At 44.2% G+C, this 26,380-nt stretch overlaps 1 protein-coding gene across 10 annotated transcripts in view; it reads right to left on the minus strand.

The window, feature by feature from the left end:
* The window catches only part of mef2aa (myocyte enhancer factor 2aa), a 187,747-nt gene that overhangs the window by 85,842 nt on the left and 75,525 nt on the right, over nucleotides 1-26,380 (minus strand). For all 10 annotated transcript variants that reach the window (XM_078427541.1, XM_078427542.1, XM_078427544.1 and 7 more), the window contains one exon: nucleotides 24,323-24,526. In XM_078427541.1, the coding sequence (XP_078283667.1) occupies nucleotides 24,323-24,526 (204 nt within the window). The remainder of the gene's footprint in view (nucleotides 1-24,322; nucleotides 24,527-26,380) is intronic.

Raw genomic sequence — 26,380 nt, forward strand, 5'->3', positions numbered from 1 at the left:
CTCTTGACTTAGGGCGGCACGGTGGCGCAGCGGTAGAGTTGCTGCCTTACAGTGAATGCAGCGCCGGAGACCCGGGTTCAATCCTGACTACGGCCGCTGTCTGTACGGAGTTTGTACGTTCTCCCCGTGACCTGCATGGGTTTTCACCGAGATCTTCGGTTTCTTCCCACACTCCAAAGACGTACGGGTTTTTTGGTTAATTGGCTTGGTAAATGTTTTTTTTAAATTGCCCCTAGTGGGTGTAGGATAGTGTTAATGTGCGGGAATTGCTGGTCGGTGCGGACCTGGTGGGCTGAAGGGCCTGTTTCCGCGCTGTATCTCTAAACTATGAACAGCATGGAGTGGTATTCTACCAAACACAGCATGCCATGAAATACAATTGATGCACATAAATGGTACTAAATTAAACATTCCACGAGAACAGATATTGGTTTACTCATGGAAATTAATTACACCACATTACTGAACAGGCCATCAAACCAACTGTGCTGATTTCTTCCAACTAACATGAATAATTCCATCAGCAGAGGCTTGTAGGAATCGTGGCAGAGCTACAAAATCTGCTTCTCAAACCAGCAAACAATCAAACCATGGAGACGCAAGGAACTGCTGACACTGGAATCTTGAGCAAAATGTTGGAAGAAATCGCAGGTCGGGCAGCATCTGTGGAGGGAATGTTCAGATGAAGTTTCGGGTCAGGACTATTTGATTAAGGGAATAGTCCAGAATTGAAATGCTTCTGTTTCAGTTTAGTTTATTGTCACGTGAACAAAGTCCAGTAAAAAGGCATTTGTTGTGTACAGCCCAGCATCTACAGATACCACCGGACCTGCTGAATTACCCCAACATGTTGTGTTTTGCTCAAGCAATCAATTCAATTGGTTCTGACAGCTTGTAAGATGATGGAGAGGGAACACACGGAAAAGCACTGTAGGTTTAAACCACGACTGGCAGCCAACGATCCATTAGTTGGCAGAAGGTATTCAGCAACTGCACAAAATAATTTCCAGTCAACGCAGTGATACTTGGCATCCAGAATCTGCATCAATTGATTTTCGTTGGCATTGGGTTCCCAAGCTTCATAGGCTGAACTAAATAGCAGGTCCCAAGCATCACAGCGCCAACAAAAGACACAAAGTGCTGGAGTAAGTCAGCAGGTCAGGCAGCATCTTTGGAGGACATGGGAAGATGATGTTTCAGATCGGGACCTTTCATCAGACTGAAGAAGGATCCCAACCTGAAATGTGCCTATCCATATCCTCCAGAGATGCTGCCTGACCTGCTGAGTTAGCATTTTGTATCTTTTTTTTAAATTGGTAATTCCTCGCGTCAACATTGTGATAAAGTGGGCAGAACTCAGCTACATTATGGCATCAGCATTTTATCAGTCCTTGTCTGATTGATTTATGACAATTCCATTTTCTTCAAATGTGCTGTGCTGCCAACAGACCACACCAAGGCTACAGGCAAGCAGACGTATGCTTTGGTATGTGCCTAGGGCCTTTTGCAAGGCATGGGAATAAAACTAACAGATGGTTCTGCATCATCCAACGCCATCTGAAAGTGGTGCGTGCAATGACGACAAACATCACCATTGCCAATGCCCACAACATGCCCATCGCAGAATCCACGCTAAACAATGCTCAACAATGCAAGGAGGCCCCTGGATGAAGATTACCTTCTCTCTGCTGAGGCATGCGTGGAAAGAATGTCAAAGATGTTCCAAAACCAGTTTAACCTGCAATGATAGAATAAACAAACCTCCCATGGCAGGCAGAATCCATCTGCATTTAAAGTTTGCATTGTTCGTAGCTTCATATGTTCTAGGAGCACAATTGGGATCTTCTGCCCATCAAGTCTACTCCATCGTTCAATCATAGCTGATCTATCTTTCCCCCTCAACCCCATTCTCCTGCCTTCTCCCCATAACCCCAGACACCCTTAACAATCAAGAATGTGTCAATCTCCTCCCTAAACATGTCCATTGACGTAGCCTCCACAGCCATCTGTGCCAATGAATTCCACAAATTCACTACCCTCTGACTAAAGACATTCCTTCTCATCCACTTTCTAAAGGTACGTACTTTTATTCTGGGGCTATGGCCTCTGGTCCTGGACTCTCTCACTAGTGGAAACATCCTCTCCTCATCCACTCTGCCCAGGCCTTTCACTATTCAGTAAGTTTCAATGAGGTCCCCCCCACCCCCTCCACACCCCCCTCGTTCATTTAAACTCCAGCGAGTACAGGCCCAGTGCCTTCAAACGCTCATCATATGTTAACCCATCTGCTACTTCCTGCTGCTGTGTCAGCGTTGGTGTGCAGATGATACCAACAAGCTAAACTCCATATCCTGTACTAAAGGATAAAGCTGCTCACACCGGAACTCAAGCCATGCCTTCAGTACTTTTCCCCATCATTCGTACATAATTCCTTAAACACGTTTAGTAGCTTTCCAAGTGACATGTTCAAAATGATTAAATGGAATCTCTTCATCCTAAAATAGGAGTGGCCCACTCATAGACTTTTTCCGCCTTATTGTTTAGAAGGTCAAGGTTAATATTAATTATATTAATACTTATCGGGTCAATTAGGCTTAACAATGTGACCACACAGAAATTTGACGACGCAGATCACTTCAATTTCCGATGTACCAGTTACAAAAAACACTGCACACCATTTTAGTCACTCGACCTCTCACACAAATGTGTAATATGTTGATTTTTCTTGATGTAGTATAGCACTTTGAGATTTAATGATGGTTAATATTAGAAAGCTCCAAGTACTTTGGACTCAAGCCAGGATCATCAGCTCCTGGGGTTGGACTACTTTGTGAATATAGACACAGTACTTGTAAATTTCTATGAAAAGACAGCCGAGAATAATTAATGGTAGGTTGATATTTGCCTTGTGATCTATTCTGTATTCCCAGAATGAAATATCCATCTGTTTCTGTGTAGTACAACTACACAACACAGCACTTGGAAAAAAAACACAGAATACTGACAGAAACTCCGACAACAGAATTGTTTCAGTTTCATTTCATCTGACTTGGATTACAGACCTTGGGGGGTTTTTGCACGAGTATTACGATTATTAATTAATTTACTTTTTTTCCCATCATTTTATTTGTATGTTTGTATTGTGTTTAAGGGCATGTTAAATTGCTTTTAATGTTCCATTGTTGGTACAAAATGATTAGTGCGGGTGTCAGGGGTTATGGGGAGAAGGCAGGAGAATGGGGTTGAGAGGGAAAGATAGATCAGCCATGATTGAATGGCGGAGTAGACTTGATGGGCAGAATGGCCAAATTCTGCTCCTATGGCTGATAAATTGATGAAATGACCATTAAACAGTCCTGACTAACCCAATGCTGGCCCCACTGTAGTCTGGAGACCAAGCATACAAAATATTCTGCTACCTTGAAACATGAAAATTGCATACAGTATATACTGTACGTTTGGACATGACAAATTTGCATGCCCACATACTGGACACAATGCCTCCATTGTGGGAGAGGATGTCGTACGACCTCCAAAGACGTACAGGTATGTAGGTTAATTGGCTGGGTAAATGTAAAAATTGTCCCTAGTGGGTGTAGGATAGTGTTAATGTACGGGGATCACTGGGCGGCACGGACTTGGAGGGCCGAAAAGGCCTGTTTCCGGCTGTATATATATGATATGATATATGATATGATATAATCAAAAATATAAACATGATTCTAATTCTCCATTTACACTTCAGATTGTTATTGGCGCACAGCATCCCACTGAGTACATGAAAGGCTGACATTTCTGTATCTTGGTAATTGTGAAGATCTATCGGGGGAAAACATCGGTGCCAATGGTGGCACGGCAGTGGTAGAGTTGCTGCCTCACAGCGCCAGAGACCCGGGGTCGATCCTGACAATAGGTGCTGTCTGTACGGAGTTTGTACGTTCTCACCGTGACCGCGTGCCTTCCACCCACATTCCAAAGACGAGCGGCTTTGGAGGTTAATTGGCTTCTGTAAATTTCCCCCGGTGTATAGGATAGAACTCGTGCGTGGATTGGTCAGCGTTGGATCAGTGGCCTGAAGGGTCTGTTTCCACGCTGTATCCCCTAAAACGAAAACTAAAAAAGTGCGTGGAGTCCATTCACTTCAAGAGCTTTGTGAGCAAGCAGCATAACAACGGGCGCTACGGTGGCGCAGCGGTAGAGTTGCTGCCTTGCAACGCCAGGGACCCGGGTTCGATCCCGACTACGGGCGCCGTCTGTACGAAGTTTGTACGTTCTCCCCGTGACCTGCGTGGGTTTTCTCCATGATCATGACAAATTTCCTCTCACACTCCAAAGACGTACAGGTTTGTAGGTTAATTGACTGGGTAAAATGTAAAAATTGTCCCTAGTGTGTGTAGGATAGTGTTAATGTGCGGGGATCGCTGGGCAGCGCGGACTCGGTGGGCCGAAGGGCCTGTTTCCGCGCTGTATCTCTAAATCTAAAAAAATCGAATTGGCTTGGTATTAATGTAAAACTGTCCCTGGTGTGTAGGATGGTGTCAGTGTGCGGGGATCGCTGATCGGTGCAGACTCGGTTAGGCCGAATAGTTTATTTCCACGCTGCATCTCTAAACTAACCTAAAACTAAACTATAGATTGCTCCCCACATGCAATAGTTATAGGGGAGGCTCCAGAGACGAGCTCACAGGGCGCATAAAAATATCGGGCATAACAATTACAGGGTTACTGAAGGAAACTTTCAGCAGTTGCAGGTTTACTGATTGAGCCATTAGGAACTGTTCATGCAGCAAAGTAATACAGATGAGCAAAAGAATCCCCAGATTACTCAGAGGATTTACAGATACTGAAACTGCAAGTTCAATCAGCCATTAGTTACACAGACTCTGCAATAAAGTAATTTTGGTGTTGGAAAGTTAAAACTAATACCAAAAATAAAATTACATTTTAAAGAGATGTGCAAACATTATTTTTTAAATCTATACACAGGAAATAAATGGTCAATTAAAGTTCAGAGACTTGGACGAGCCACAATCGTGTGCATTCGTACAAGAGACCACAGAAGTCTGTACACGCTCCATGTGCCACAGCGCCAGAGATTTGAAATTTCAGCAACTTTATCTATAATTTGAACAAACGTGAGAATTTGGACTTTGGAAAGCATTACCCAAACTCTCAAAAATCCTGCTGGCACTTACTTCAGCAGTTAGCCTGGTGATAATAGATTTACCATAAAAGTCCATTTAAAAAGCTTGCAGCATGAAGCTATACTTGATGTGTAGGAAGGAACTGCAGAGGAACTCAGTCTGAAGAAGGGTCTTGACCCGAAACGTCACCCATTCCTTCTCTCCCGAGATGCTGCCTGACCCGCTGAGTTACTCCAGCATTTTGTGTCTACCTTCGATTTTACCAGCATCTGCAGTTTTTGTTTTCCTACACAAGGAAGTGCAGATGCTGGCTTAAACCGAAGTTAGACACAAAATTCTGGACAGGCAGCATCTCTAGAGAGAAGTATTCTGAATCGTCTTCAGAAGAAGAAAGGTTTTGACCCGAAACGTCACCCATTCCTTCTCCCCAGAGATGCTGTCTTTCCCGCTGAGTTACTCCAGCAGTTTGAAGCTATATTTGACGTACAAGCAAGTGACAGCTCCTTCTGCCTACTCTTTGAATAAACTTTCCATTTGCTGAGGCCTGCAAATAATGAACATAGACATCCCATTCACTTCCGCAGAGTGCTCCTCCCCCCATACGTAAGAACAAGTACTGGAAACGCCCAGGAGTTCAGGCAACAACTGCGGAGATTGGTAACCAGAGTTAACTCTGCCGGTCAAGAGATTTAAAAAAGCAGGGGGGAAAAGGGTGGATAAAGAAGGAACTGCGCATGCTGGAATCTTGAGAAAAGGACAAAATGCCAGGGGGACTCAGTGTGTCAGGCAGCATCTGTGGAGGATGGAGATGTGACCTTTTGAGTTGGGACCCTTCTTCAGGAGTCGATGGTTGGGGGATCAAGTTCTTGTGATACACAGAGCAGAAAGTGGCTCGGCATAATCTCCACTGCCGGTTATTAGCCGATCTTACAGTCATCTTCTCAACAGAAGTTTGTTAGGAATATCCAGTGAACCACCCTCCCCAGGTTACTATTCAGAATTTACGTTCCGCAACAAGGGCAGCACAATGGTGCAGCCGTAGAGTTGCTGCCTTACAGCGACCCTGGATCTAAGCCTGACGACGGGTGTTGACGGTACAGAGTTTGTACCTTCTCCTTGTGACCGCGTTCTTTCTCCGGATGCTCAGGTTTCCTCCAAGGACGTGCATGTTTGTAGGTTAATTGGCTTCTATAACATTTTCCCTAGTGTGTAGGATTGAACTAACGTACTTGTGAGGGCAAGTTGGCACGAAGGGCCTGTTTCCACACTGTATCTCTAAACTACACTAAACTTAAGGATGTCCCCCTACACATGAACAAGCATTTGGGAGAGCAGCAGGTGGATTTGCTGGCTGCTGTGGGCACTTCTGCTTGGTTTGAACAGGGCATTTCCTCATGCTTTCTGTCCCTGCAGTTCCCCACCCCGAGCTGCAACGATCAGGGACGGGTGGAGCTCAGCGGAGGTGGCAGCGCTGAGCAGACTCACTCGTTGAGTCAGTGACACTTCCTCTTCCCACCTCTGCTCCCTCTCCCATCACAGCTAGTACTGAGAGGAATAGATCGGGTAGGCACACACAGTCTCTCGCCCAGTGTAGGGGAAATCGAGAACCAGAAGACATAGGTTTAAGGTGAGGGGATAATAATAATAATAATAATGCATTACATTTATATAGCGCTTTTCAAACACTCAAAGACACTTTACAGGGATTTCTAGAACATAGAGAAGTGAATAAATAGATAAATAAGTAAACGAACAGAGAAAGGAGACAGAAGATGAGGTGACCTTCAGTGGTTGAAGGCAGTGCTGAAGAGGTGAGACTTCAGTGATGTTTTGAATGTGGTGAGTGAGGAGGAGTCTCTGACGGTTTGGGGTAGTGAGTTCCATAGGGTGGGAGCAGCGATGGAGAAAGCCCTGGATGACAATTTAATAGGAACCTGAGGGGTAACTTTTTCATGCAAAGGGTGGTGGATGTATGGAAAGAACTGCCAGAGGAGGTAGCAGAGGCAGGGACCATCACAACGTTGAAAGAAATATTATACAGGTACATGTGTAAGGAAATAACTGCAGATGCTGGTACAAATCGAAGGTATCGCAAAATGCTGGAGTAACTCAGCGGGTCAGGCAGCATCTCAGGGGAGAAGGAATAGGTGACGTTTCGGGTCATCTGAAGAAGGGTCTCGACCCAAAACGTCACCCATTCCTTCTCTCCTGAGATGCTGCCTGTCCCGCTGAGTTACTCCAGCATTTTGTGATACAGGTACATGGATAGGACAGGTTTAGAGGGATACGGGCCAAATGCAGGCAGGTGGGACTGGTATAGATGGGAGATGTTGGCCGGTGTGGGCAAGTTGGGCCAAAGGGCCTGTTCCCACACGTTAAGACTATGTCTCCATGAGATCCTCTCCCGTTCACCCGGAAAAACCCCACGCGGTCACTGAATCGTTGCTCATTCCACACTGATGAACAGTTCTCAGGAATGGCACCACAGATGTGTGTATACTACATTTTAAGTGACCACTCATATTTATTTAGGCTTATCAGCAATTTAATTCCAGTAAAACTCAACTTTTTTTAAAAAAAACGAAATAATGTATTGAAAAACTGACCAGTTTCACTATTAAGGGGAAATTTTTATAAAATTAAATAAACATATGAAAAGATTACCTTTGCAAACCACGTCCTTCGCGTTTAAAAACATATAAAAATAACTCAAAGAGAAATATTTATCAAGTCTTTGTGAAAGAGGTTATTGCTGACAAACCAAAAGAACCACTAAACCAACATTGCCTCAAATATACTTGGATGACATCATGCTGATTATCAGTGATAGAATATAATAGAATCAGAAGAGTTGTATAACAGGCTCGCAATATGCTTTGTGCAGGAAAGAACTGCAGATGCTGCTTTCAATCGGAGGTAGACACAAAATGCTGGAGTAACTCAGCGGGACAGGCAGCATCTCTGGAGAGAAGGAATGGGTGACGTTTCAGGTCGAGACTCTTCTTCAGACTGATGTCAGGGGAGTGGGTGGGACAGTGATAGAATGTAGTCGGAGACAGCAAGATTGGTAGGAGAACTGGGAAGGGGGAGGGGGAGGGGATGGAGAGAGTGGGGGTGGAGAGAGAGGGAAAGCAAGGGCTATTTGAAGTTAGAAAAGTCAATGTTCATACCACTGGGGTGTAAGCTACCCAGGCAAAATATGAGATGCTTTTCCTCCAATGTGTAGCTGAGCCTTACTCTGACAATGGAGGAGGCCCAGGACAGGACGGTCAGATTGGGAATGGGAGAGGGAGTTAAAATGCTGAGCAACAGGGAGATCAGGTTGGTTAAGGCGGTCTTAGCAGAGGTTTTCAGCGAAACGATCGCTGAGCCTGCGCTTGGTCTCGCCGATGTATAGGAGCAGCGGATACAGTAGATGAGGTTGGAGGAGGTGCAGGTGAACCTCTGCCTCTGAAAAGACTGTCGGGGGTCCTTGGATGGAGTCGAGGGGGGAGGTAAAGGGACAGGTGTTGCATCTCCTGCGGTTGCAGGGGAAAGTACCTGGGGAGGGGGTGGTTTGGGTGGGAAGGGACGAGTGGACCAGGGAGTTGCGGAGGGAACAGTCTCCACGGAAAGCAGAAAGGGGTGGAGATGGGAAGATACGGCCAGTAGTGGGATCTCGATGGAGGTGGCGAAAATGTTGGAGGATTATGTGCTGATATGCTTTTCTCCATCTTAAACCATCACACAGTCACAGTGAACTCCCGTGGCATCTCACACCGGGACAATACTTCTCTCTCTCTTTTATTTAAAGTTGAACAATAATTTTTCTCCACTTTTTTCCCCAAACCAAAATCTTATTTTGTTCACCTAACATCCATTGAAGCCTTGTGAAAGTTCCACATGAATTAAAACTAAGCAGCTTTTATCAAAGACGAGCTTTTGACAACTATTGTAAGTGACATCCCACAATATACAATATGTTCCAACTCAAATGCTGAAGAAATGTGGGTGTCGTGTTATTGTCACTTGCTATTTTTGGAAGCAGGAGAGCAATGGAGATAAATCCCAGAGTAATATCTCATCAGTTCTCAACCGTCACGGAAAACACTGTTTGTCAAAGCAGTTTTTGTGCAGTCTTCAAGCAAAGACTGCTTTCAAAATAACAACTTAAAGCAACAGAGCTGCACTACAAGGAATTACTTATTCTGCCAAATGTGTCCAGTCAGCATGTGTACCATACTTTTAACTTTAAATTTAAATCTTGACTGATTGCGTGCCTTGTTGTCACCTTCCCCTCTGCCACCTTAACCAACCTGATCTCCCGGTGGCTGAGCACTTCAACTCCCACTCCCAATCTGACCTTTCTGTCATGGGCCTCCTCCAGTGCCATAGTGAGGCCCACCGGAAATTGGAGGAACAGCATCTCATATTTCGCTTGGGCAGCTTGCAGCCCAGCGGTATGAACATTGACTTCTCCAACTTTAGATAGTTCCTCTGTCCCTCTCTTCCCCTCCCCCTTCCCAGTTCTCCCTCTATCTTCCTGTCTCCACCTATATCCTTCCTTTGTCCCGCCCCCCGACATCAGTCTGAAGAAGGGTCTCGACCCAAAACGTCACCCATTCCTTCTCTCCAGAGATGCTGCCTGACCTGCTGAGTTACTCCAGCATTTTGTGAATAAATACCATTTCCTTGAGCATCGTCTTTGATCTGTCATTTTCACACCTTACCCTTCCATATCTGTCTCCCTCTCTCCTGACTCTCAGTCGCAAGTGCGGTCTCGACCCGAAACGCCACCCATTCCATTCTCTCCGGAGATGTTGCCTGTCCCGCTGAGTCACACCAACATTTTGTGTCTACAGTGTAAACCAGCATCTGCAGTTCCATCTGACATACTTTTAACTAAATTGTTTTCTCCAATACCCAAGAAAGATATTCTTGAAAGATTTTGTCTTTTGCAAGAACTGTGTTCTAGGTTCTTAAGTGCCACCTACAACAGCCTGGATTAGCGGGCAAGTCATCTACAAGGAGGCCCACATTTAGGGTTGCCAACTTCCTCACTCCCAAATGCGGGACAAGGTGACGTCACCGCCCCACGTGACCTCACCCAGCCAGCGGCCACGTGCTCCCGCTACACCAATGGTAGCCGCCCGGGCCGGGAGGCCACCATTTGTGGAGCGGGCGCACGTGGCCGCTGGCTGGGTGAGACGCGGGGCGGTGACGTCACCCTTTGTCCCTTATATGGGAGTGAGGAAGTTGGCAACCCTACTAATACGGGACAAGGGCGGTCCCGTACGGGACAAACCAATTTAACCCAAAATACGGGATGTCCCGGCTAATACGGGACAGTTGGCGACCCTATCCACATGAGAGGCTGAGAGGAATCCTGTGTTTTGCTTTCCCCATCTGCAAGGAAGTATCTGGTCTTTGTCGTGTCGCTCCTTGTGGCAGCACAACCTTGCAACGTGGGCGGCCATGTGCGGAAACACACAATCCTTCGCTTGCCGTGGTAGAAGAGAACCTTAAATTATCAACTAGCTGGTGAAGAATTAAACTTTATAAGTCCAGAGACATAAACCATGGAATCACGAGCAAAACATGAAGTGCTGGAGGAGCAGTCTGAAGAAGTCTTTGTCCAGAGTAGGGGAATCGAGAAGCAGAGGACATGGGTTTGGAAAGATTTAATAGGAACCTGAGGGGTTACTTTTTTTTAAAAACATGTGATGGGTATAGGGAACAAGCTGCCAGAGGAGGTAATTAAGGCAGGTACTATCGCCACGTTTAAGAAGCATTTAAATAGGTACATGGATAGGATGGGTTTGGAGGGATATGGACCAAATGCAGACAGGTGGGACTAGTATAGATGGGGCATGTTGGTCGGCGCGGGCAAATTGGGCCCGTTTCTGCACTGTATGACTCTATAATGGCCCCAACTCAAAACAACATCTGTCCATTCCTTCCACAGATGCTGCCTGACCTGCTGGGTTCTTCCAGCACTTTGTGTTTTGCTCATCTTTGAAAATAAACTCCAAGGTCTGAGCTGCCATTTTAAAGACGAACAGATCGCGTTTGTGCAGATTCACAATATCACCCATTCAGAACATGTCTCGCATCTCCATTTGCCACTGGGACAGATGCCACTAGTCTCATTATCGCATCTCCAGCAGATGTGGAGACAGCTGCAAACAGCTGGGTTAGAGCAGGTGGGACGACTTCTCAAACAAAATGTATACTGCTCCTTGGAGGCATAAATGATATTATATATACACACCTTAAATGTAATTTAAAATGCATGTCTGGAGAAGCAGATGATGCAGCACTGTGAAACACCTTCTTGTAACACCGCAGAATGGCAGGATGTGGCTTTGACATTGGAGATCCCCGGTCTGGGTGACTTTCTGACTTCTCACTGTGCTCAATGGAAAACCCAGAACAGAGAGAGGTCAGGTGCTTCCTCAACGGGGATGGAGATCAACAAGAGAACAATTAACCAAACAATGTGGATTCTGGCTGCAAGACTGATGCCTGGGAATATATTGTTTTTGCACCCCTTCGAAAAAAATAATAATATTCGCACCTGCTCAGAGGCCAAGGGCTTGAGCAAAACACAAAGTGCTGGGTCAGGCAGCTTCTGGGGAGTGAAGGGACAGGCAACATTTCAGGTGAGGACCCTTCCTCACTCAGACTCTGATTTTTAACTGAATTAACAATATAAACAGGCTTCTCTTAGCCTCCGCTTAACATGCTCCCTCTCTCTTCTTTCTCCAACCTCTAGATAATCACCTCGTTGTTCTTCAAGTTGCTTTTGCCGAGTTAGATGATTTACATGGTTGCAGACGACTAAATATGAAATCAATTAAATCAGTACAAAATTATTGCATTGTTTTTGTGAATAAAAAACAAAAATTCTGGCAGAGCAGTTTCCCCCCTCTAGATTTACCTGCTCTGATATCAATCAAAAAGGAATGTCCAGCTGGACACAGATGCTGGAGTAACTCAGCGGGTCAGGCAGCATCTCTGGAGAAAAGGAATAGGTGACGTTTTGGGTCAGAACCCTTCTTCAGACTCAGACTAAGTCTGAAGAAGGGTTCCGACCCAAAACGTCACCTATTCCTTTTCTCCAGAGATACTGCCTGACCCGCTGAGTTACTCCAGCAGTTTGTCTTTATCTTCGGTATTAAACAGCATCTGCAGTTCCATCCTACACAGAAATATCTAGCACATCATCTCAAATATTTTTTCTGCCTTCTAACAAAATGTGTAGTTACGTGCAAGAGAAGGGCTGGAGCCTTTTAAACTTGAATAGACTATGCATTGATATCACGGTTCCTCTGTGCCGCAATACGATGCATTGATGTCAATCCTACCAAATGATGGTAATTGATCATGCAGTATTCATCATGCAGTGATCTTTGTACAATGTGATATTGAATGACAGAGCTAAATGTCCTAGTCCTGCTCCCAGTTCTTGCATTCATCTTTAACACCTCCAGATTCAGGGACAGTTTCTTCCCAACTCTTATCAGGCAACTGAACCATTCTACCAGCAACTAAAGAGCAGCCCTGGGCTACCATCAACCTCATTAAAGGCCTGATAGGACTTTACAGGCTTTATTTTCCACTTAACGTTATTCCCTTTATCATGTACCTGCACGCTGTGGATGACTCGATTGTAATCATGTATTGTCTTGCCACTGACTGGTTAGCACGCACCGACCTTTCCACTGCACCTCAGTAGATGTGACAATAAACTTATCTAAACATCCGTCAAATCCAAATTCTGAAATTCCAAATCATTTAACCCAAAATCCATGACTTTAGGAGAACCGTATTTCAGATTACCACTACAGTTGTGTAATGAAAGTGTCAGCAAACTTTGCTGTCAAAGGAACTTTAGGATTGCGCCACTTTGTTCCGAATTCCTTCGAGAGGACAAATTGTCCCTATAAATGTTCTGTCAAATCTCCTTGTAACTTTCAACAACCTTCCCCTCGGACTTTTAAACTAATGGATTTGTGAATCTCATCTTCTTCAAATCCAGCTCCACTCTGTTAAATCTGAACTATATCCACCCCCCCCCCCCCCCCCCCATCCCCAAGGCCATTATTTCTCTGTTGTTAATTCATTCCTGTAACGAAGAGAGGTGGCACGGTGGTGCAGTGGTGGAGTTGCTGCCCCACGGCACCAGAGACCCGGGTTCGATCCTGAGTACGGGTGCTGTCTGTACGGAGTTTGCACATTCTCCCAGTGACCTGCGTGGGTTTTTTCCGGGATCTCTGGTTTCCTCGCACTCTTCAAAGACATACAGGCTTGTACCTCTTCGGATAGTTCACCTTGTTGTGGTGAAGGGGCTTGCGTTCCCCCATGATCCCGAGAGCGATGCCGTGGGAAGCACTGGCTTCTGGTAGGGCCACCCATGGAGGTAAGGTCGAGGATGAGGGTCTGGACTGAGAATGATCCAACGTACAAGACCTCAACGGCGGACCAGGCGGACAAAGTTATCTTGAACCCAATGGCTGTGAAGGGGGATGAAGGCTGCAACAGATCTATCAGCTCCAACCGTCTTGGTTCCCTTGCCATTGGAATTAGTTGATTGATTTGTGAAGGACAGTGTGCTTCTTGGACCGTGTGCAACATCAAGCACACAGTAAACAAACACTCGCACGCACAGGCGTCTTCGTTCTGACATCGGAACGTAGACCACCATCCTCGATCTCGAGGGGTAGCCACGACGATGACGATAGTTTTGTAGGATAATTGACTTGGTATAAATGTAAATTGTCCCTAGTGCGTGTATGTTAATGTGTGGGGATCGCTGGTCGGTGCGGACCCGGTGGGCTTTATAGGGCCTGTTTCCACGCTGTATCTCTAAGTTAAACTAAAGTACCCCAGACTTTGATGAGGTGTTTGCATTACCAAAGGATCTGAATTCCAATCGTTTCAAGATAAAGAGCAACATTAATTAGGTTTTCTATTCCTCCTTGTGGGGGTGTCACAAGCTTTTAGTCATGTAGGTACATGAATTCCTCTTGTTCCTAATCACTAAAATTGCAAATGTATTCAATTTGTCTTTCTCGATTGGATGAGTCACAAATGATTGCTCTTCACAAATCCATGTAAATTCGCCTTGTCAGCTGTCCAAATGCACAGATGAGAGATTCCAGAAAAATAAGGTAATGGAATGCGATGATGAACCCCATCAAGTGATGTTTGGTCTGATACTGTCAGTCATGATAATGTACCTAGAGCGATTTTTGGATTGCTAATTGCCATTTCCATCGTATTCTAACTAAAACATACATCTCTCAGGGTCCTGTCCCAAAACGTCCCATATCAATGTCCTCTGGAGATGCTGCCTGAGCCGCTGAGTTACTCCGGCATTTTGTGTTCTGCACCTGCTTCCACAATGCCACCACTCCTTGAAATTCAGTATTACAGCAGCACTGGAACAGGCCCTTCAGCCCACAATGCCATTGCCAAACATAATGGCAGGATACTACTATCAACTATGCTCCTTTGCCTGCACGTGATCCATATTCCTCATACCCTGCAAACCCATGTGACTGGCTAAGGGCCTCTTAAACACCACTGTTGTATCTGCTAGGCTTACCAATTGTCCCGTATTAGCCGTTCATTGTGATCATCCACAATCAGTAAACCATGCCTGCCTTCCCCCCCCCCCCCCCCATCATATCCCTTGATTCCACTAGCCCCTAGAGCTCTATCTAACTATTTTAAATTCATCCAGTGAATTGGCCTCCACTGCCTTCTGTGGCAGAGAATTCCACAAATTCACAACTCTCTGGGTGAAAACGTTTTTTTCTCATCTCAGTTTTAAATGGCCTTCCCTTTATTCTTAGACTGTGGCCGCTGGTTCTGAACTCCCCCAACATTGGGAATATTTTTCCTGCATCTAACTTGTCCTTTTATAATTTTATACTTGTGTTGTCATTTGTGAGCGGAGCACCAAGGCACATTCCTTATATATGCACATACTTGGCCAATAAACTTATTCATTAATTCATGCATTCATTCATATGTTTCTATAAGATCTCCTCTCATCCTTCTAAATTCCAGTGAATACAAGCCCAGTCTCTCCTTTCAACTGCACAAAGAACTCTTTGGAGAAAGCATTCAAGAAGCCAACACTTATGTGGAGTGGAGGGTAGTACTTCAGTCGGTCCATAGGATTCCAGAGTTTGATGCCAATTAAGAGGGTTAAGCTCAATGAGAATCGGTGGATCTCCAAGCTTTCAAATGGAAGATCTGAACCAAAGCCTTGGTCTGGAAAGCTGATGATACCCAGTTTTATTCTGCAACTCAGCAAGGATACCGAACAATAATATCAATAAGGATTTGATTAGAGCAGATCTAGACTGGTATGCAGTGAGTCACAACAGCCTGAAACCTTTGAATGAACTTGAAAGGACATGATGAAAGCTCATTCCAACCAGGACACTTTTCTTCAAAAGACCATGATTAAATTTTTTTTAAACTGCAACTACTGCAACTCGAAATGCTGGAGGTTTTTTTGACTGGAAATATTAACTCTGCTCTTCTTCCCACAGAAGCTGCCTACTCTGTACAATGTTCCCAACATATTTTTGTTGTTTTTATTAACGAAATGCAATATTGTTTGAGTCCTGTCTTTCACAACAGGCGATGGGGAGGTTCAACAGGCACACCTTGATAAGAAAACCTGCCTCTTGAGATCCATGGAATTTAATTAATTCTCAAAACGATTGTTTGCTATTCAGCGTAAGAACTCGGAAGTACGCCATTTGACTCGGCCACTCAATAACAGGTGGTACAAAAATCAGCAAAATGAGCAGAGAAGCAACAATCACTATATGGAGGCAGAGGGGAAGAGGGGAAGAGGGGCAGTCATAGAAACTGGCCTTTTGGTCCAACTCGCCCATGCTAACCAACATGCCCCATCTACCCTGTATTTGACCCATCCTTCTCAACCTATCCTATCCATGTCCAAATGTCTTTTCACAAGATATAGTAGAATTGGGCCATTCGGCCCATCAGGTTTACGCCACCATTCAATCATGGCTGATCTCTGCCTCCTAATCCCATTTTCCTGCCTACTCCCCATAACCCTTGACACACGTTCCAATCATTTCAATGAGGCACTCCAGCGAGTAGAGGCCCCGTGCTATCAAACACACTGGAATTTAGAAGGATGAGAGGAGATCTTATCGAAACGTATAAGATTATTAAGGGGTTGGACACGTTAGAAGCAGGAAACATGTTCCCAATGTTGGGGGAGTCCAGAACAAGGGGCCACAGTTTAAGAATAAGGGGTAGGCCATTTAGAACTGAGATGAGGAAAAACTTTTTCAGTCAGAGAGTTATGAATCTTGCGAAGACAGTGGAAGCCAATTCTCTGAATGCATTCAAGAGAGAGCTAGATAGAGCTCTTAAGGATAGCGGAGTCAGGGGATATGGGGAGAAGGCAGGAACGGGGTACTGATTGAGAATGATCAACCATGATCACATTGAATGGTGGTGCTGGCTCGAAGGGCTGAATGGCCTCCTCCTGCACCTATTGTCATCATATACTAACCCGCTTATTCCTTTTAAACATTGTGATAGTACCTGCCTCAACCACCTCCTCTGGCAGCTCGTTCCATACTCTCACCACCCTTTGTGTAAAAAAAGTTGTCCCTCAGGTTCCTATTAAATCTTCTGCCCCCCCCCCACCCACATCCCCCACCCATTCCCCCCCCTCCCCATCCCCCCCCTTCCCATCCCCACCCCTCCCATCCCCTCCAACCTCCTCCCTCTCACCTGAAACCTATGTCATGGACCAGTGGAGCTATTGATCTTGCCACACTTAGATTTTGGATGCTACCCAAGCACGGAGTCTGTGCAAATTTCTTTGGCAATACGGAGGTATCAAATTGTATTTATAGTGCAGCTGCTAATTGACAGAGAGAGCAAAGAACAGGCACTGAACTAACGTGGGCGGGTTGAAAATGGAACAAACGATTTGATTAAAGGAACATGGTATAATAAAGCTTTTAAAGGCTTCACATGGTAGGCCCAGAACATGAGGAAATTAGTGGGGATGACAATACCATTAAGTTTCATCGTAGGAAGGAATGGGAGAGGTATTACCCTGGAGCTGTTTGCAAAGCAGGCAAGTCAATGGAAGGATCTGCAAAGAACATAATTCAACCAATACATCAGCGACACGTTAGCGCAGCTGGTAGAGCCGCAGCCTCAGCGCCGGAGACCCTAGTTCGATCCTGACCTCGGGTGCTGTCTGTGCAGAGTTTGGACATTCTCCTTCTGGCTGCGTGGGTTTCCTCCGGTTTCTTCCCACATCCCAAAGACGTGCGGTTAATTGGCCTCTGTAAATTGATCCTAGTGTGTAGGGAGTGGATGCGAAAATGGAATCACATAGAACTAGTGAGAATCCATGGTGGGCATGGATTCAGTCGGCCGAATACCCTGTTTCCATGCTACATCTTAGTTTAGTTTAGAGATACAGTGTGGAAACAGGCCCTGCACCCAGACAAAAGTCACAGGGAGAACGTACAAACTCCACACAAACAGCACCCATAGTCAGGATCAAACCCAGGTCTCTGGCGCTGTGAGGCAGGAACTCTACCGCTGCGCCACCGTGCCATCTATCTATATTATCTCTAAACTATACTAAATATTGATCCTCATGACTCCTCGTTCTCCAATGAGGTTATGGTGGGAAACCTCCAATGAGGTTAAGGTCAGAAACAGATAAATGTGGTTGAACAATTCTGAGGAATAAGGAAAATGCAGAAAGCAGAGATTGGAAAGTCCCAAAGGAAACATAGAAACATAGAAAATAGATGCAGGAGTAGGCCATTCGGCCCTTCAAGCCTGCACCGCCATTCAATATGATCATGGCTGATCATCCAGCTCAGTAACCTTTACCTGCCTTCTCTCCATACCCCCTGATCCCTTTAGCCACAAGGGCCACATCTAACTCCCTCTTAAATATAGCCAATGAACTGGCCTCAACTACCTTCTGTGGCAGAGAATTCCACAGACTCACCACTCTCTGCGTGAAGAAATGTTTTCTCATCTCGGTCCTAAAAGACTTCCCCCCTTATCCTTAAGCTGTGACCCCTGGTTCTGGACTTCCCCAACATCGGGAACAATCTTCCCGCATCTAGCCTCTCCAACCCCTTAAGAATTTTATATGTTTCAATAAGATCCCCCCTCAGTCTTCTAAATTCCAGCGAGTATAAGCCTAGTCTATCCAGTCTTTCTTCATATGAAAGTCCTGCCATCCCAGGGATCAATCTGGTGAACCTTCTCTGTACTCCCTCTAAGGCTAGAATCTAAGGAAATGTTCAGGAAGCAAAGATATCTGTGTTTTCTCTCTCCAACTACCCTTATCAATCCATCAAATTCAAAAGTCCAACTCTACAGCAATCCCGCCTTCACCGTTTCAGAAATATTCCCTTTGACCTGTCCATCTGTTTCCCACCCTCTCTACAAATTAAAACTAACATGTTTGCTTTCTTTCCATTTCTCATGAAGGATCTTCAACCTGAAATATTGGCTCGGTATCCCTACATCCATGGATGTTGCCCAATCTGCTCAAGAGTTTACAGCATTTTCTGTTTCCATTTTACGTTTTCAACACATGTGGGTGGGTTTTTTTAAAAAACATTTCTTTTCTTCACAAGAGATGCATCTTTGAAGACAAAGTCCAGGGGCTGGTTTCCTGAAATATCGTCAGGTCTGGCGTTGTCTTTCTTTAACATAGGATCCCAAAAAAACAACTTCTCCGTGGGAATCTTGAAAGTTTGTTCAAATAATTCAAACTAATGAAGAGCATGAGTTTTTAAAAAATTGAATTAAAAAAAAATCAATGGTCAATATTTTTGCCTCAATTTCTGCAAGCGTGTTTTAAACTCAAGCTTACCATACAAATTCACTTGGAAATCTTTTTTTTTTCATGTTGGGCTAGATATGTTATGCAATTTATGATCGGATAGAACATAGAAAAATAATGCTCAGGAACAGAACAGAATCTTTGTCCCACAATGTCCATGCCAAACAATGATGCCAAATTAAACTAATCTCCTCTGCCTACATGTGACCCATATTCACATATTCCTTACATATGCCTATCTGAAGCCTGTTACATGCTTATCTGATCCACCACCCCTTACAACCCATATCAGGCAGCCACCCCTGTTTAATAAGATCCCCACTTGTCTCGTACATCTCCTTTAAACCTTACCCCTCTCAACTTGAACTATTCCCTCCAGTTTTTGACATTTCTATGATGGGGTAAAACTTCCGATCCATGCATCTCATAGGAAAGGAATTGCACAAAAAAACGTCTCATGACCCTTAAGAGCCAGTACCAGAGAGATGGATAAAACACAAAAAAAGGGATTGACAAATAAACAAGGCATTTGCTACAACTTACTCGTTTCCACCTCCTTGGTCTCTGAACGAGTTGAGTTTAATTTACGGTCACGTGTACCGAGGTACAGTGAAAAGCTTTTTGTTGCGTGCTATCAAGTCGGCCAAAAGGCTGTACACGATTACAATCGAGCCGTCCACAGTAAGCAGATACAGGATAAAGGGAATAACGTTTAGTGCACGATAAAGATAGTCCGAGGGTCTCCAATGAGGTAGATAATAATAATAATAATAATGCATTACATTTATATTGCGCTTTTCATATACTCAAAGACGCTTTACAGGGAATTAGAGAACATAGGGAAGTGAATAAATAGATAAATAAGTAAACGAACAGAGAAAGGAGACAGAAGGTGAGGTGACCTTCAGTGGTTGAAGGCAGTACTGAACAGGTGAGACTTCAGTGATGTTTTGAATGTGGTGAGTGTGGAGGAGACTCTGACGGTTTGGGGTAGTGAGTTCCATAGGGTGGGAGCAGCGATGGAGAAAGCCCTGTCCCCCCAGGATCTGAGTTTGGTCCGGATGGGGGGGGATAGGAGATTGGCAGCAGCAGAGCGGAGGGTGCAGGTGGGAGTGTGCCTGTGGAGGAGGTCGGTCAGGTAGGATGGGGCCAGGTTATGGAGGGCTTTGTAGGTCATGAGGAGGATTTTGTACTGGATTCTCTGGGGGATGGGGAGCCAGTGGAGTTTGTAAAGGACGGGGGTGATATGGTCACAGATCGGGGTGTGGGTGAGTAGACGGGCAGCGGAGCTTTGAATGTATTGAAGCTCATACATAGATGGTAGCTCATAGATGGTAGCTCAGGACCACTCTCTAGTTGATCAAATGTAGGAAGACCCTGGAACTGGGCAAAATGGTTTCTATCTCACTACAGCAAGGTCCAGTGATAAAGTTGCAGAAAAAACCCCACTTCAAATGGAGAAAGACACAGCCATTTGAAACAAAATAAAAACAATATCTTCAGGATGGAAGAGGATGCAGTAGAAGTACAGTCCAGATCATTGAAAAATAAGGCACAAGGTTCTGTTAATTGCAATGTTCTACACCAAACATTTATTTAGATTCAACAAAATAACTAGGGAGTTGAAGGTAATGACTACTGAGGAATAAACCTTCAGTGCATCATTTTAAATAATTTTGGTGGATGATTACTACTGGCTGGAGTCCGCAGTTTGTTTGGTTTCCATGTATTTTTAGAAACTGGTGGCAGCAGATAACACTGACGCAAGCAAACCAGACTCGGCGGCCTGAATTTTAGTACAATAGCTACTCCACTGAACAGTTGTTTTGCAGTTCTGAAGTTCTGTTTCTATAAACAGATAACCCGATCACATATTTTGCTTTGTGAAAGCACCAAATTGTCCTTTACGAGATAATGTCGCACATTCTCCTCCTTGCAGATCGGAATCTGGAATCGGAATCATAACATTCGTTTCTGACGCAAAAGACATTATCTAGTGCTGACGATTTCTTGTGGAGGTGTAGATTGATATGATCCAAAACCTGGATTGTCAACAACATTACAAGAATAAAAATCTGTTTTCAATGCATTCTAGATGGTTGTCAGTTCTTTTTCCTTGGGTCAAGTGAATTTCTCAAGTGAGATCAATTCTTTTCTATTTTTATGTCACAGACTCCGAGAGACATTGTGTGGAAACATCGGCTCCAGACTGACCATCAATGACCAATTTCACATTAATCCCGCGTGAACCGTGTCTCATTTATTCTCTGCACACTATCTTCACAACCCTTAGCAACTAACCCCCGCCCCACTAAGATTCTAGATTCTACCACTCACTTACAAACTAGAGACAATTTACCCAAGTTGCCAATTAACCCAACAACCCACAAGCTTTTGAGATGACGGAGGAAATCGGTGCACCCGGAGGAGGCCAAGACAGTCACTAGGAGTAGGTGCAATCTCTGCAAAGTCAGGATGAAAGCCCTGGTCTCTGGTGCTGAGAGGCAAGCAGCTCTACCAACTGCAGCACTGTGCTACACCAAAGCCTCTGTACACAATTTTATTTCTGTTTACACGCACACACACGCCAGTAAAATATCACGCAGCTGCATGACTACCATGCCCCCGATTCCCACACAAGCTCATCCAGTTTCACAGCCAAGTTTCCATTTCAAGTATGCACAGGTCATCCAAAGTCTTTCCTTTCTGTTGTCTATTCGCTGATAGAAAGATTTTATACCCGATATCTACCGTTCCCCAAATCCATGTCTGCAGGTGGGAAATTTGCACAATCGTCTCCAACATTTAGGGTACGGAAACTAGGAAAGTTTAGACACATTGCTTCTGTGGTCAGGAATTGGTGTGCTTATTAATTAGAACTGAGCAATCGAACACTGTTGAATGTTTTCAACAGGCCAGTGAGGGCCTGATTCATGAAAGCTAGGTGGACGTTGAAAAGAGGTTTCCAGTAATGGGAGAGTCTAGAACCCGAGGGCACAGCCTCAGAATAGAAGGACGTACCTTCAAAATGGAGATGAGGATTTTCTATAGCCAGGGGGTGGTGAATCTGCGGAATTCATTCCCACAGACGCCTGCAGAGGCCAAGACATTGAGGACCATTAGCTGCAGAACCACCAGGTTCAGGAACAACTTTTTCCCTCAGGCGGTTCGTCTACTCAACTGCCCCACCTGACTCGGGGAGGTGGGGTTACCACCTCACCTAGCACTCTGCACTTCATAATCTCATTTAATGTGCAATCAATAATTTATCTCCTCTCATCGATGGTTTTTAATTCATCGTTTACATGCTTTAAACTCTAGGTTAAATGCTTTACCTCTTACCGTTTACATGCTTTAATCCCCTGTCTCTATGTATTGTATTGCACTGTCTAGTTGTATTGTACTGTATGGTATTGTACTGCACTGTCATCCCCTGTCTATATGTTTTGCATTTGTATTGCACTATGGCGGAGGCACTCTGTTTCGTCCCAGTCGTTGCACGATCTGTAAGGAGTGGAATGGCAAATAAACTAACTATTACTATTCAATTTATTCACAAAATGCTGGAGTAACTCAGCAGGTCAGGCAGGTCTGCCTGACCTGCTGAGTTACTCCAGCATTTTGTGAATAAATCGATTTGTACCAGCATCTGCAGTTATTTTCTTTAACTATTACTATTACTATTTTTAAGGCTTAGATCGATAGGTGCTTGATTAGGAAGGGTATCCAAGATTATGGGGAGAAGGCGGCAGAATATAGGATTGAGAGGGAAACATAGATCAGCCTTGATCGAATTGGCAGAGTAGACCCGATGGGCTGAATGGCCTGATTCTGCTCCTATGTCTTGCGGTGTTATGTTAATAGAGTCCTGATGTGAGCACAACAAGAGTACCACAAATATTCTAGGCGCCAGAGCCTTGGTGGTTTATTGGCAATAAATGGAGTATAGAACAGAATTATCAGATTGACTCCTGGACTCCAGGGAGAAATTACACAAAGCAAGAATGCAGAATTTGTGGGGGAAAAGAAGAGGTGGTCTTATTGAGGTCTCCAAGATGGTAAGGGGAGATGATTCACATTTCTATCGATTTCAATGAGTTTAAATATCCTCTCCCACCTTCGCGGAATTCTCTTTTATAAATAACAACTAATACCAACCCCATTGTTCATTTGGAATCCGAGAATGGTATTATTCCCCAAAGATATACATTTCCAAATACGTTTGAAAGCGGATATGTGGACTCATACCAGAGACCAGCAGCAATCTTCTGTGTAACATAATAGATTTGGTGGGCTTAACTAGCTTGTCAATCTTTCACATTTCATAGAGGTATTTCCTCATCATAGACTCCGTTCCTATTCAGTCAAGAAGAACTTCTGTAACATTGCTCGAGGGTCTCAGTTCTCGGTAATTCCAATATTACAGCACTTGTGTTATTTCAAAGTCATGGTGTATACCTCTGTTTATTGGTTTCCATAACGTCCCCAGTGTTTAGGGAAAGTACATCAGGGCCAGAGAGAGAACAACACCATCAGTGACCTAGATTAACAGATTGAACCTCCCCACTTGCTACACGTAGAACTCAAAGCAGCCTCAACTTTCAAGAACAACACCCACATCAGTCCCAGGGTTAACTACACCTGAATGTTTTCTTTAGAAACCTGAAGTTAGAGCTGCAGCCAGCTGTAGTATAGTGCTGGCACAAATCGAAGGTATCACAAAAGGCTGGAGTAACTCAGCGGGTCAGGCAGCATCTCAGGAGAGAAGGAATGGGTGACGTTTCGGGTCGAGACCCTTCTTCAGACTGATGTCAGGGGAGGGGGCGGGACAAAGAAAGGATGTAGTTGGAGACAGGAAGACAATGGGAGAACTAGGAAGGAGGAGGGAAAGAGAGGGATAGAGGAGCTATCTAAAGTTAGGGAAGTCAGTGTTCATACCACTAGGGGGGAAGCTGCCCAAGCGAAATATGAGGTGCTGTTCCTCCAATTTGCGGTGGGCCTCACTATGACGATGGAGGAGGCCCATGACAGAAAGGTCAGACTGGGAGTGGGAGGGGGAGTTGAAGTGCTCAGCCACCGGGAGATCAAGTTGGTTTGGGCGGACTGAGCGAAGGAGCCAGCTGTAGCAACATCTCAATAAGTATCTGAATTTTAATTTCTGTAATATTTGCAATTGCTGAATATTTTGTTAAGATCTATATCCGGTAAAATTACTTTTACCACCAAATATATGTACACCTGTTGCAAACAAATGATCAATGCCTTGCACAAAACTCAAATTAAATTATAGCTAAAAGCTACTTACCTCAACAATATCCGAATTGGTTCTGCTTTCATGCGGTTCATTGTACTCTGTGTACTTCAGGAGAACCTTGTCCATATCAGTGCTCGCATACTGAAACAATTTGTTTGAACTGTTGAATATTATCAAAGCTATCTCACAGTCACACAATACACTCAGTTCATAGGCTTTCTTCATTAATCCAAATTTTCTCTTTGTGAATGTGACCTGCATTAGGAGAAAACAAATAGAAAATACAATTATGTTTGATTTTTAAATTGTAAGAATTTAAGTACTGCCTTACAAAAACAATGTAGTTTCCTGCAGGAAAATTCCTATCCCTTGCCATCGAGAGGAATAAATGTTGCTATAGACGAAAGTAATCGTTTTAAAATTCAATCCGCATTTGATTTTGGATAACATCATTATAAAAATACATTAGCTATAAGTACATAAATGATCTACAAACAAATCTAAAAAGCAAAATAAATGCTGCAGTAATTGGCATTATTCCCAACTATCATGCTGATAATTAAGGGTTTCAATTTCTTCCTGAACATATCTGTAGTCACCACTTCCTGCAGAAATATATAAACTGAACTAGACAACATTTTTAGATTGATCAGCCTTATCAATAGTGTTTAATGTGTCCATTAAATGTTGTATGAAATGGTCCATCTGTCTTAATCTAATCAGTCGCTTCATTCCTAATACCCAAGCTAAGCTTTGAGCTTTTGAGAGCTTTTTTCTAGATCACATCAAAATTTTGAAGTGTTCCATTAGGTCACGTGGATTAAAAAAATAAGAACATGGCTCATTTACTTAAACAGCAACAAGTGCTTCGAAGAGAAGGGGCAAGTTAGCCAAGAAATGCGCAAAGCCCTTGTTTCCAGAGCAAACACAGTTATGGCTGTTTCTGTGTCTGATCACAAACACTCAGGAAATTCAACCTGGTACTCTGCACCCCAGAAACACTGACACACTCAGGCACGCACACACGTGCACTCAGTCTACGGAATCAGACGCACACTCACACGCACACTCACTCGGACACACACACTCAGACACACACATACTCCGACACAAACACACCGACACAAACACACTCCGACACAAACACACCGACACAAACACACTCCGACACACACACACTCAGACACACACATACACACACACTCAGACACACACACACTCCGACACAAACACACTCTGACACAAACACACTCCGACACACACACACTCAGACACACACACTCCGACACACACACACACACTCAGACACACACACACACACACACACTCAGACACACACAAATTAACACATTCCACAATTCACCTAACTCCTAGTGTTACGCTCATTTTGGAACTCTTGTAGACCAACAAATTGCAATAAGCAGAGTAAAACAGGCATAAAACTGAGCAAACTGCAAGCGCATAGATATTTTTAATAAAATTTGGCAGATCAGCACAAATCTCACTCCGTCGTGTCGGATTGGCCAGATGGTCAGAAATCATCTGCAGGAAATTTACACAACTGCATCCCTTATGAATTAAACCAATTAATCCAGTCAATAAATAAAACTTCAAAATATGCTAAGAATAACAAAATGTAATGGATGCAATTATATTTGTACAGACATCACATGGTTTACCCAGACTGGTGGGCAAATCAGCCCACAAGCCAGCGAGTGTGCATGAAGAGTTTCAAGTGTCCTTCTGTGGGCCGAACAGGAAACTAGTGCAAGTCCGATAATACTAATCTTTGAATTTGAATTTCAGATCCAACCTAAGCCGAGTTATCCTGTTCTAGTCACGACATGGTTTTGACACCATCATAGATAGCATTGTCATCTGGAAACTCACTGGCATTTAGTTAACCCTTTCCAGCGGATGTTTTAAATTTTTTATTTGTGTTTAATTTTTTTTTTAAATCTCTTCTTAAAATAAAAGTCACAAAACAGAAAAGCTATGAGTAAAGAAAAAACAAAAACAAAGTGTTGGAGTAAGTCAGCAGGTCAGGCAGCATCTCAAGAGGACATGGATAGGCAACGTTTCAGGTCTCAGGGGGACATGGCTAGGCGA

Source organism: Rhinoraja longicauda, chromosome 33 (assembly GCF_053455715.1).
Source record: "Rhinoraja longicauda isolate Sanriku21f chromosome 33, sRhiLon1.1, whole genome shotgun sequence".
NCBI lineage: Eukaryota > Metazoa > Chordata > Chondrichthyes > Rajiformes > Arhynchobatidae > Rhinoraja > Rhinoraja longicauda.